Raw genomic sequence first — 11,861 nt, 5'->3', positions numbered from 1 at the left:
GAACACCGTGGCAGCCAACAACCCTGTGAAAATATTGTGGTGTGTCGGTTGGGGGGTATGAGGGTATGGGGGTGGGATGGGGTTTGGAGTTATAGGGTGTGGGAGGTGTGGGTGGTGGTTGGGGGGGTATGGGGTGGGGGGTGCATGAGGGTTTGGGTGGGTGGAGTTTGGGGGTTGTGGTGTGCTGGTTGGGGGCATGGGGACCGGGGGTTCTGGGAGTGGGGGTAATGGGTTGGGTGGGATTTGGGGGTGGGATGGGGTTTTGAGTTATGGGGGTTGTGAGGTGTGGGCTGGCAGTTGGGGGGTATGGGGTTTGTGGGAGTGGGGGAGTATTGCAGGTGGTGGAGTTGGGGGGTAGAGGGTATGGGGGGGATTATGTTGAGGGGGGCATAGGCCAGTTAGGTCGGATCATACAGGATAGGGTCTTTGTGATGCGAAAGTGTGGTCTAGCCAACACCAACTCAGGACTCCTGAAGTGGGATGGGGTTTTGAGTTAGGGAGGTGGAGAGGTGTGGGCTGGCAGTTGGGGGGGGGGGGGGTTGTGGGAGTGGGGGAGTATTGCAGGTGGTGGAGTTGGGGGGGTAGAGGGTATGGGGGGGATTATGTTGAGGGGGACATAGGCCAGTTTGGCCGGATCATACAGGATAGGGTCTTTGTGATGCGAAAGTGTGGTCTAGCCAACACCAACACAGGACTCCTGAAGTGGGATGGGGTTTTGAGTTAGGGAGGTGGAGAGGTGTGGGCTGGCAGTTGGGGGGGGGGGGGGGGTTGTGGGAGTGGGGGAGTATTGCAGTAGGTGGAGTTGGGGGGTATAGGGTATGGGGGGGATTATGTTGAGGGGGGCATAGGCCAGTTAGGCCGGATCACACAGGATAGGGTCTTTGCGATGCGAGAGTGTGGTCTATTCAACACCAACTCGGGACCCCTGAAGTGGGATGGGGTTTTGAGTTATGGAGGTGGAGAGGTGTGGGCTGGCAGTTGGGGGGGGGGGGGGGTTGTGGGAGTGGGGGAGTATTGCAGGTGGTGGAGTTGGGGGTAGAGGGTATGGGGGGGATTATGTTGAGGGGGGCATGGGTCAGTTAGGCCATATCATATAGAATAGGGTCTTTGCGATGTGTGAGTGTGGTCAAGCCAACACCAACTTGGGACTACTGAATCGCTGCCCTCCACACTCTCCTATCTAGCATCAGGGTCTTGAGCTCTACAGTATTGTTGGCTAAGCTGTTACACCGAAGTGCATCTACGTAGGTGGTACACTTCTTGTCTCTCCTGGCTTTGCCCTGGGTTGGCTCTCATAGTGTTAGTTTGCTTGCCACTAGTTATGGGTCCCTGACGCAGTGCCCTGCCTCATCCTTCGCTCTCTGACTTTGTCTGTGACCCATGGTAGGTTCCTGTAGAGGACCACATTTCTGATGTGGTCCGTCCATGTGACTCCTAGTGCCATTCATAGCATTCTTGTGTAGACTCCATCCAAGGCCGTTTCCTGTTGTGCTGTGACGGTCCATGTCTCAGCCCCATACAGCAGTACTGAATCCACTGTAGCTATACGAACAGCCGCCTCTTGAGGTCTTCTCCCATGTCTGATTTCCACACACTCCTCATCCCATGCAAGGCATTCCAGTCAAGTGCCCCCCGGACCTTCAGGTCCTGTTCCATTGAAGCAGTCCAGGCCCAGGTTATTAGAAGTCCTGGACTGCCTCGAGTAGTTTGTCTCCATCATCTGAACCATCTTCTCAGGAACTCCATAGGCCCGGAGAATGTTCATCAGATTCCCCCGGTGGATGGTGCCAAAAGCCTTTTGTAAGTCATGAAGGTGATCACCACTGAAAGATTCCGCTCCTTACTCCTTCCAGTATCCTCCTCAGCACCAGCATCTGCCCGAGTTTCTCATTACAGGGTCTAAGATGGGTCTAAGCCGGTTGAGGATCTTCCTGTTAGCCGTCTTGGCAACTTGTGAGCTCAGGCTAATGCCTTGGTGAGTTCGCCTGACTTTGGTACTGGATCGATGATCATTTTGCTCCACAGCTTCGGCAGCTTGCTAGACATGTGTGCTTGATACAATCCAACACCACCTCGTCTATGGGCACATACATCAGAACCTCTGCTGTCACTCCATCTTCCCCGCAGCTCTTGCCTCACTTGATAGTAGCCTTGGCCCTCTGGTACTCATCCATGGTGAACCGTCTGGTTTGGGAAGGTCATGGAAGACAGGATCATCCTCGGATCATCCTCTTCTTCGGTTGAAGGAGGATTTCCTAGGAGTGTTTTGAAGTGCTGGTACCATGTTTCAACTCGTTCCTCTGCGCTTTCTCCCCAGATCTTGGAAGTCTGAGAAGAGCTTCTGCCAGAAATGTCATTGATGAGCTTCCAGCTCTTGCCATGTTTCTGGTTAACATGCACCTCTTTAATGTCCCTGATCTTTTGGGTCAGCTCCCGTTGTTCCAGTTGCATACACTTGATATAGCTCCTCCTTCCTCCGCTTATATTTCTCCCTCAGACCCTCTCCTTTTTGGTCAGCGACAAAGTCCCTGTGTGCTGCTCTCATCTCCTCCCTGGCTGTGGTGATTCTAGGGTCAAGGCATCCGTCTTTTCTCCTTGCTTATAGGCTCTTTAAGACATTCAATGATCTTACATACTATTCCACTATCCACACCGGACACAAGGTTGGTGATCCAGTTGTATGAGTTAGGGGAGTTGGAGGGCGTGAGGGTTGGGTGGGTGGGGTTTGGGGGGTGTGTTGTGCTGGTTGGGGGGAATGGGGGTTGTGGGAGTGGGGGGGTATTTCAGGTGGTGGAGTTGAGGGTATAGGGGGGATTATGTCGAGGGGTGCCTGGGCCAGTTTTGTAGTCCACCTAATTGTTGTTGTTTTTGGAAAAAAGCGTATACGTCTACTAACCATTTCATCCATTGAAAATGTGCTAGCGTATACCCACGACCACGCGCATCTCGTGCAGGGAATGATTATTGTATACCTCAGAAAACAAACCTAGACCACACCACTGATGCAACTGTTTGCAGCTGTAAATGTATGTATTTACAGCCTGTACTATTTATCATTATTTAGTTATGCAATCACTTAACATCACGGTGCAAAAGCTCCTATCTGCAGAATTATCCAGGAAAAGTGGGGAAAAACCTCCTATCTGCATTTGCAATATGAGATCAGTGTAATTAACATATAATATTGTAATATAATCCAGAAATCCAGAAACGGTGAATTATGTGATGGGTATCATAAAAAAATAGCATTGTGCAAAAAAGATACAACATTTTGTAGTTTTCTTTTTCATTTTCCCAACAATGTTAATTTTTCAGATAGGAGGTTTTGCATTTTGGCCATCGATATGTGGTTATGCCCATATATGTCCATATAGATTTGCCCATATAGGGGCATATACTGATAACATCAGGTATCTCCATGGGCATAAAAGGGCAAAAGGGTCACAGTCACAGATGGGTACAATGGGTACAACAGATATTGCATAACTGGGTGGGGAATGCATTCCCAACTTGCATTGTTCCCAAGGTCTAGTGCAATACATTGTCAACACTAAAGAGGTCTATGTGCAGGGTTATTAACAAACATAATAATAAAGATTAAGCCCAAACAGTAACTTTGTGGTGTACATTTTACACATTGACTCTTGAAAATAAATGAAAATTAAATGTGGTCTTGTAACAGTAACCTGTGTATAGTCAGTACAGGTAGGCCATCCTTCTCACATACAGGAGTAGTACACCATGCCTGTCAGTAATGAAATGCAATACTGTCCTCTATTGGTGGGCAGTCATTATTGCAATAGCATACAATATACCGTATACCACCAGTTGCTGTGTATTTGATATTAAACATACAATGACTTGTTTCCGCCTGGCTGCAAAGAGACAGTTTATGTTTTTGCCCCTGCCCATGTGTTTGTGACTGTGTGCATGAGTCTAGAGTTAATACTGCAAACCACTGGACTAATCACTGCCAAACGTCCACTCCTCGAATACTTTTCCAATACGTGGATGACAACTACTGTATGTCATTTCATATGTTTTGTGCATATATTACCCCCATCCACTGTCCTCCGGAGTACTCCGGAGGACAGTGTTTTTCTTCGGAAGAATTAGTGGACACACACAAATACGCACACACCACACACACACACACACACACACACACACACACAGGTGCACGCACGCACAATGAGTAGACACCATCCGGTCTCTTCTTTCCAACTCCTCCATTCCACCTGTCCTAACTTCACTGACATCACACAGTGAGAGTATGGACTTTATCAGCAAGATTCCTTCCACCTGTGCCCTGAACACCCCTTCCCGCAGCCCAAATCTTGCCCTGTCTAGTGTCCCCTGATCACCAAAGTAATAAACCACTCCCTCCAGACTGGCCATGTACCAATGGCTCTAAAAACATCTATTATATTACACAAATACACACCTTCTCAAAAAACACACACTCACTGCCTGGAGGAGATAAAGATGAGTATAAAACACAACTTCCTGCTACTCAAAAACTGAAGCCATTCTAGTTGGCACCCCATACCAGGTCCAATCATCCAGCATAACTAGCATCACCTTCTCTGGCTAGGGACACTTCAACACATTGCCAGGGCCTGGGCTCAAACCTTGGACCTTCTGATTCCCAGGAAGGCTCTCCACTCATTCAGCTATGGCTGCCCCATGGAGGAGAGAGAGAATGGAGGTGATCTAAAAAAAAAGCAACATATAAGTGAAAGTGAACTACAGCTGCACGTATGCCAGCTGTCAATTTCACCTGCCTTGTAGTCAACAATACCATGGGAGATACTGTAGAGTGAATGAGAATAAAGTATTAAGTAAAGACACAGTTGAGAATTTGTTTTTCTTTCTTTCAGTTCAGTTCTTGCTCTGATGAATAGCCCCAAAGCCTGTTCTGTCTCTAATCATCAGCCATTCCACTTGAATATCATCATGTTTACATCAGTCTGTCTGTTGGCTGCTGTTAGACAGATGATGAAAATATCTTGGCAGTTTATCAGTTCCCCAGGGATGTACCTCAGTGGTGGAGCGTATGAGGCCCTGGATTCAATACCCGGCATCTCCATATTTTCCTTTGCTGTGTAGTCCAGAGATCAAGTTGAGTGTAGCTTAAGCTTTGACAGGTATGCCTATTATTCTGGAAAATGACAGGCTTGACACGTCACTTACTTACTTACTTACGTTACTCCAGGCGCTTTGTCTATGGGTTGACTTGCAGTTATAGTCTTTCTTGTAACAGAAAGGGCACAGGTTTGATCCCTAACCACCCACTACCCTGACCTACTATACCAGATATTGAAAAGGTGCCTAATTAATGTATCAAATAATACAATACAATACAATACAATACAATACAAAACAATTAATATAATATGGAATATGGTATGTAATGAATTGCCAGTGACTGAGTGAGGTAAATTACATGCCTATTTATAATCAGATTTTGGCCCAAAGCCCTTCTCAATTCAAGTTACAATATCTGAGCCCTGTTAGAGCCATCGGCAAACCCGGTACCAGGTTATGTTTTGGTAGACTCATCTGACCGCAGTGTTTACATACCATAAAGACTTTTGCCCTCTCTCTTTCACTTACTTGTGTTACTGCGTAAAGACATGAGTACATGACTGGGCTTCAGCACTCTTCAATGGAGTGAGCCAGCTGATAGACTAGCTCAGTAGAGAATGTCCATGTTTGTGAGAAAGCTGAATTACAGATCTGAGGCAAGGCAAGTTAAATTGTATAGCACATTTCCAACTACAGAGGCAATTCAAATTGTTCTACATTTTTTCCTGCTAAATTAAGTCACCTATTATGTCCAGAATAGGGATCCTAGGGTTCAGGTGGTTAAAGTAATTTAATCACACTTAAAATTAGTCCTCTTGACGTTTGTTCCAACTATGTGTGACATAATAATATTCTTTGGAAATGATGGCACACATACCTGGAAGACTCTTGCTGCTTGTAGATATCTATGATGTTCTCTACCAGCAGATTTCTCTGGAGGCCGTAGACGCCGTGACGATCCATTACAACCTCATGACGACACGATGGACAGCGGAAACGACCCCCGGTGGACACCATGCTGGACGAGCCACGAGAATGCCACAGAGGGTTTGCTGCCTGGGTAAAGAAAGATGTAAGTTGGGGTAGGGTGGTGTAGGGCAGTGGTTCTCAACCTTTTCAGGCTGCGACCCCCCGAAATAATCATATTTGAACTGGAGACCCACCAAAATAATCATATTTGAACTGGAGACCCCCAAAATAATCATATTTGAACTGGGGACCCCCCACCCTGACAAGCACTTGGTAGGAGTTGAGGCATTACATTTATTTTGACTCGGTTCCACAGAGAAATATTGTGAAAATAGCTGATCTACAGTTGAGTGAGCTTGTAGATCGTCTATTTTCAAAACTTTCTTATATTATTTCACAATTTGGCCAATGTTTGACCAGTTTTTATAGTATAGTTTGTTGATTACTTTTGATGCAGTAATGGTCTTTTTATTGTCTTTTTTTTGGCATTAAAAAAGGTTACTTAAATTGTCACTTCACTGTCATCTGGGGACCCCCTCAAAATCATGTTGAGAACCACTGGTGTAGGGAGTGGTGATTTGGTGATATCACATAAAAAGAGCACAATAGCACTTCCCGGACATACAGTCAAAGTAGTGACTGTAGTGGCAGTCACTATTTTGTAGTAGTGGCAGGGTCTGATTACAAATAATAATAATACAATGGGGAAAGTGGAATGTCCACTGTCTGGCTGACGGACGGACATGTTTGTAGGCCATCCCCAGATCCTTACACGAACCCTTAACCACACCAAATTCACATCAGCCAACAGTGCCTTGGGACAGGGCATGCATTTATTTACAGGTTGAAGAAGTTACAGTACAGTTAAACAAATAAAGGAAATGTAACAACAAACAATACAGACCAGTGTTACTAATATGTTTAACCTTACCAACTGTGACCTTATGCTAAAATACAGTATTTTGGGGTTGGTTAGCCATTGGGTAATATGCATTGATTGAATATGTCTGAAATAGACATTATACACTCAGATGGTAGAATCAATAACAACCTACTTTGTAGAGGGAGAGAGATTATAGATAGATAGATAGATAGATGCCTGATTTATAAAAGTGGGGAGAATTGAAGAGGAAGGAAGAGCTAAGGAAAGAAACTAAAAGGCAGTTTTTTTTCTCAACCACTGGTTCACGGGCCATTGGTGGGCCGTGAGATGATGTGACAGGGTTGTAGTAACTAAACGTATTGTATGATATAATATTGTGGATCTTGAGTTAAAGTGGTTGTGAGCCCAACTCACAACCGAGTTAAAGTGGTTGTGAGTTAGTGAGCCCGCCTAGGGAGCCAGAGGCCCTGGTTGCCCCAGGTACGATTCCAGACCAGACCAGCAAATGTGTCGATGAAATGAAATTTGTCCCTGAGCAAGACTCTTAACCCCTAATTGCTCACAGGCCCTCATTGGAAACAAGACCGCAAGGACTTTCATGAACGGACCTGTTAAAGGAATTATAAAGGGATATTTCACCTTTTTTTTTTATTGGGTCATTTCATCGTCTACTCAGGCTTTTGTGAGCACCCCGGACAGTTTTTAAGTTGCTTGATTCAGTAGTTAGATATTTGATATTGATTTTATCAGACACGCCCCCTTCCTATACAAATCCATTATAACTTCAAATTCCATTTTAACCATGATAGATTCATCAAAAACACCCGTCCTTGGTTCTGGTGACTCCTAATATGTGGACGAGGCCGTGTTTTTTCAATAAATTTTTTCATTTATTTTTTATATTTCTTTTGGAAAGAGAAAATAATTAAATCCAATAAAAAGAAAGAAATTACATTTTTTTTTTTTTTTTTTTTTTTAAATAGTACTTTTCCCACCACTGAACATTACCTCGGGGTTGAGCCCTTGCCCCAACACAGACCCAATGAACACACAGGTTTGACACATTGCAAACAAACCTCTCAGATGTTTAGCTAAGCTGATGAGCCAGCTCATGCCATGGGGAAGTATTTGTGTAGTTGCTTGGCAACAAAACTACAGAATTAGATCTCTTAATAGAACATGTCATGTCAATACCATATTGACATACATAGTAGGCTATAGGATACTTTTACATCAGATGTTACAAATTATGTATTAGTATCTGTTTCATTATAGCAGCGTCTTTCCAGTGAGCCAATATGGACAATAACAGCACCATGACTCTTTGACCTGATTGGAACACAAACTTAATTTGTATCATTGGTAACACCTGTTCAGAATGTATAAGCTTTATTATCTGTGAGCAAAGTTACATAAACAAAACTGCAATGTCACTCGCTCGCTCGCTCGCACGCGCGCGCGCGCACACACACACACACACACACACACACACACACACACACACACACACACACACACACACACATTTACACAGCAATATGGGGTGCCCTGTGGACTGCAACAGCACCCAAATGATGATGTCATGGGTTCAATATGGTTCCTTTGATCCTTTCTCTCTCCACATAACTGACTAATAAAACAAAAATGCCTTGATAATAATTGTTTAAAAGCTGACAGTGTTGTGAGTTCATGGTGTACATTTCTACAGACCATGTTCACTATTCTCTGACACGAAGAAATGAAAACACAGAGCTCTAGTATCATGTGGTTTGTGCGTAGCTGCTACACAACAGAACACTGCTACAGAAGTCAGTCTCAAGTCTTAACCTTTGAGTTTCAAGTCACAAGTAATGAAGGGCAAGTCTAAAGTAAATTTCCAAATAGCCTGTGTCAAATCAAGACATAACCTACTAGTGCTTTTCTGCCCATTGAAATGTTTGATAGGCCATTACTATAGTACCATTCAACATGTGAATATGATTTTTTTAATTTTGCAAGTCAAGTCCGAAGTCCATAACCCCATTAATTGACTTAGAAAGGATGGGAGAACACATTTTCTGCAGTGTAGATCTATGAAAAGTCACTGTGTTGGCCTAGTACCATATGTCAACGTTTATGTAGGCCAAATGATTAATGATGACAATATAAGGCTTAATAACAATATATGTCTCTTTCAGATTAAACCAAAGAGACGACTTGGAGGGGGAAGGTCAAAATAAGCAGGAAATCCAAGCACTCTTAGTATGTCGAGGTAATCAGGAGCTAACCCCCCTTTTTTATTAAGATCTAGATTTCTTAAATGCCCAGAAAGTTCCAATCTGACTGTTTCTGAAGCAAAAAGCAATAGTCCATTCAAAGACTTGGAGCAAGTTATTAGTCAATCACCAATGTTTACCTGTGCCATCTGGTGTAAACATAATGTTTTCCAAATTTCATATCTGTAATGCCCCAACCCTCTTACAGAACATAATCTGAAAGCTCTTATTGTATCCAAATGTATTAAACACTTAAATCCTCTATACTTTGTAAACTAATACTTAGTTGACCAGGGTTGGCTACATTTCCCCCTCTACACTAAATCCTTCCTCCAAAAATAGCCAATCAATAAGCTCTCCAGCTCTCCAGCTCTCCCAGGAGAGGGATGCTAGGGTTCAAGTGGTTAATGCGGTTGGTTCTGTAACTTGTTCAAGAACACTGAAACAGGCCCCTATTTGTCACAAATTGACACGCAGCCTCTGCGCTGCCATCATTCTACTGCTCATTGTTACTGGACAGACAACCAGACAAGCGTTTGGGTTCCCTCTTCTATTGCCCAGAACAGAGACAGCTGCTTGGGTTCAGCAGCAACTGCCTGATCCCCACAGAACCATCAGTCTCCACACTGGCACTCAACATGGCCGCAAGTCAGAATAAACAGTAATGTAGGCAACTGGGTGGAGGCAACTGGGTGGAAATCATACAGGTGTGTGTGTGTGTGTGTGTGTGTGTGTGTGTGTGTGTGTGTGTGTGTGTGTGTGTGTGTGTGTGTGTGTGTGTGTGTGCGTGCGTGTATGCGCGTGCGTGTGTGCGTGCTGCGTGCGTGCGTGTGTGTGTGTGTGTGTGTGCGCTTGTGTGTGCTTGCGCGTGTGCACATGTGCGTGTGTGCTATGAAAAAAATGCATTTGTTAAAGTAATACTAGGTAACGTTTTCAACAAAACTAAAGTTAAATTGTATATCTTTTGTCAGTGGCAAAAGTTTCACAACACCCACTCCATGAATTTCACCCCCGGAAGCCTTTTATTTATATATTTTCTATTGAACGGTGAAGGGGGGGACTTTCCCGGGAAAATGACGTTCCTGGCCAACGTCATGACGTCGTGGCCGACGTCCCCAGGAACTACCGCAACGGTTTCCTGTTTGGCCAGGAACTACCGCGGTAATAGCAAAAAGGAACCTCACGCTGATGTTAAGAGAATGTAGGATTGGAAGATCGAAAAAGAACAGAAAAAGAAAGCACAGCTCATGGTAACTAATGCTCCACTGGCTAAGAGAAACGATCCGTAGATAGTATAAAACAATTAAAAGATCGCTTTTTGAAACGCTTCCGGCTTCCGGTGAAAACGAATGGAATTCTGGGTAATCGAGGATTACGGAAATTGTATGCAGTGACGGTAGTGACCAGCAGAGGTTGCTAAAAATCGTTATTTGGGATTCTGCATTGTACAACTTTAACATGTTCACGTATAATGATAAGAATGTTTTTTTATAGGGATGTCAGGGTTAATTTGTTGTATGACTGACTGAAAATTCTTTAACTCACACAAACACACACACACGTGCGCATGTGCCTGCGTGCACTCTCACCTGGAAGATGTCATTGGCACACTTGCGACAGAGGTTGTGCTGGCAGGGCAGGATGACAACGGGTTTGGAGAACATCTCCAGGCAGATGGGACAGATAAGCTGCTTCTCCAGATGGTCCATGGCTCTACCGCCGGGCAGGCCTGTCACATTTTTTTTTACATTTTGGCCACAGTAGATTATTTATTTTGATTGTTGGAACCAGTTTTGTGAGTCATTGAAGTTATTTGTCATATCTGCCCTGTGCTATTCTGGTTTACAAAGCCTAAAAGGCAGAAATGTAAGTTTAAAAATGTAATTATTTGTATGACAATATCAATAGTCAAGTAAAATTCCATGACGGTTGACAGTCCTACCTCCGGGCCCCGAGTCCCCTGCCTCCAGCGGCTTGAAGCCCAGGGCGAAGTTCATCTGCTCCCGCCGGTGGCCTGCTTCAACGTCACGTTAAAACCTCGTCGCGGTAGATGTCTTCAGGAGTAAAAGCAGTGTTCTTATTGGATGCTTCTGTCCCCAGTGCTAATTTTGTTGCTCTCACAAGTAAATGTAGATGAATCCAACAGTGGTCACTCCCTAACTCACTAACTGTCAGTTGTTGTCCACCTGTCTAGCTGCTCTACCCTACTATATTCGTGAAGGTTATGTCATGTGCTGTTTGAAGTTCTGTCTGTATCTCTTCTGTCTTTCTTCCTCTAGCTATTTTGTCGATGCTTTCACTATCCCTCAATTATTCGGTGCCCTGCTGAGACCCTCCAGCGCTGGTGCCACGTGCACACACACACACACACACACACACACACACACACACACACACACACACACACACACACACACACACACACACACACACACACACACACACACACACACACACACACACACACACACACACACACACACACACACACACACACACACACACACACACACACACACACACACACACACACACACACACACACAAATGGACCAGGCTGTCTGTGGGTAAATTTAGCACTGGAGTTTGTTCTGGCTTGGGTTACTATCCAAAGAGCATTCTGTTAGGCTGGCCGCTGGGAAGATGCCATGCAATGCCATGCAATC

The 11,861-nt window shown here is 44.6% G+C and overlaps 1 protein-coding gene across 3 annotated transcripts in view; it reads right to left on the bottom strand.

Annotated features, from left to right (window-relative positions):
* The window catches only part of trim54 (tripartite motif containing 54), a 42,007-nt gene extending 30,500 nt beyond the window's left edge, over window positions 1-11,507 (bottom strand). For all 3 annotated transcript variants that reach the window (XM_080453073.1, XM_080453074.1, XM_080453075.1), the window contains exons 1-3: window positions 11,138-11,507; window positions 10,785-10,924; window positions 5,966-6,144 (exon numbers count right to left, since the gene is read on the bottom strand). In XM_080453073.1, the coding sequence (XP_080309199.1) occupies window positions 5,966-6,144; window positions 10,785-10,924; window positions 11,138-11,192 (374 nt within the window). In that variant the 5' untranslated portion in view covers window positions 11,193-11,507. The remainder of the gene's footprint in view (window positions 1-5,965; window positions 6,145-10,784; window positions 10,925-11,137) is intronic.
* Between the last annotated feature and the right edge of the window lie 354 nt (window positions 11,508-11,861).

The sequence above is a fragment of the Gymnoscopelus braueri genome (assembly GCF_963280865.1).
Source record: "Gymnoscopelus braueri genome assembly, chromosome: 16".
Lineage (NCBI taxonomy): Eukaryota > Metazoa > Chordata > Actinopteri > Myctophiformes > Myctophidae > Gymnoscopelus > Gymnoscopelus braueri.
Note: the sequence above shows the minus strand (reverse complement) of the source record. Positions and strands in the feature narration are given on the sequence as shown.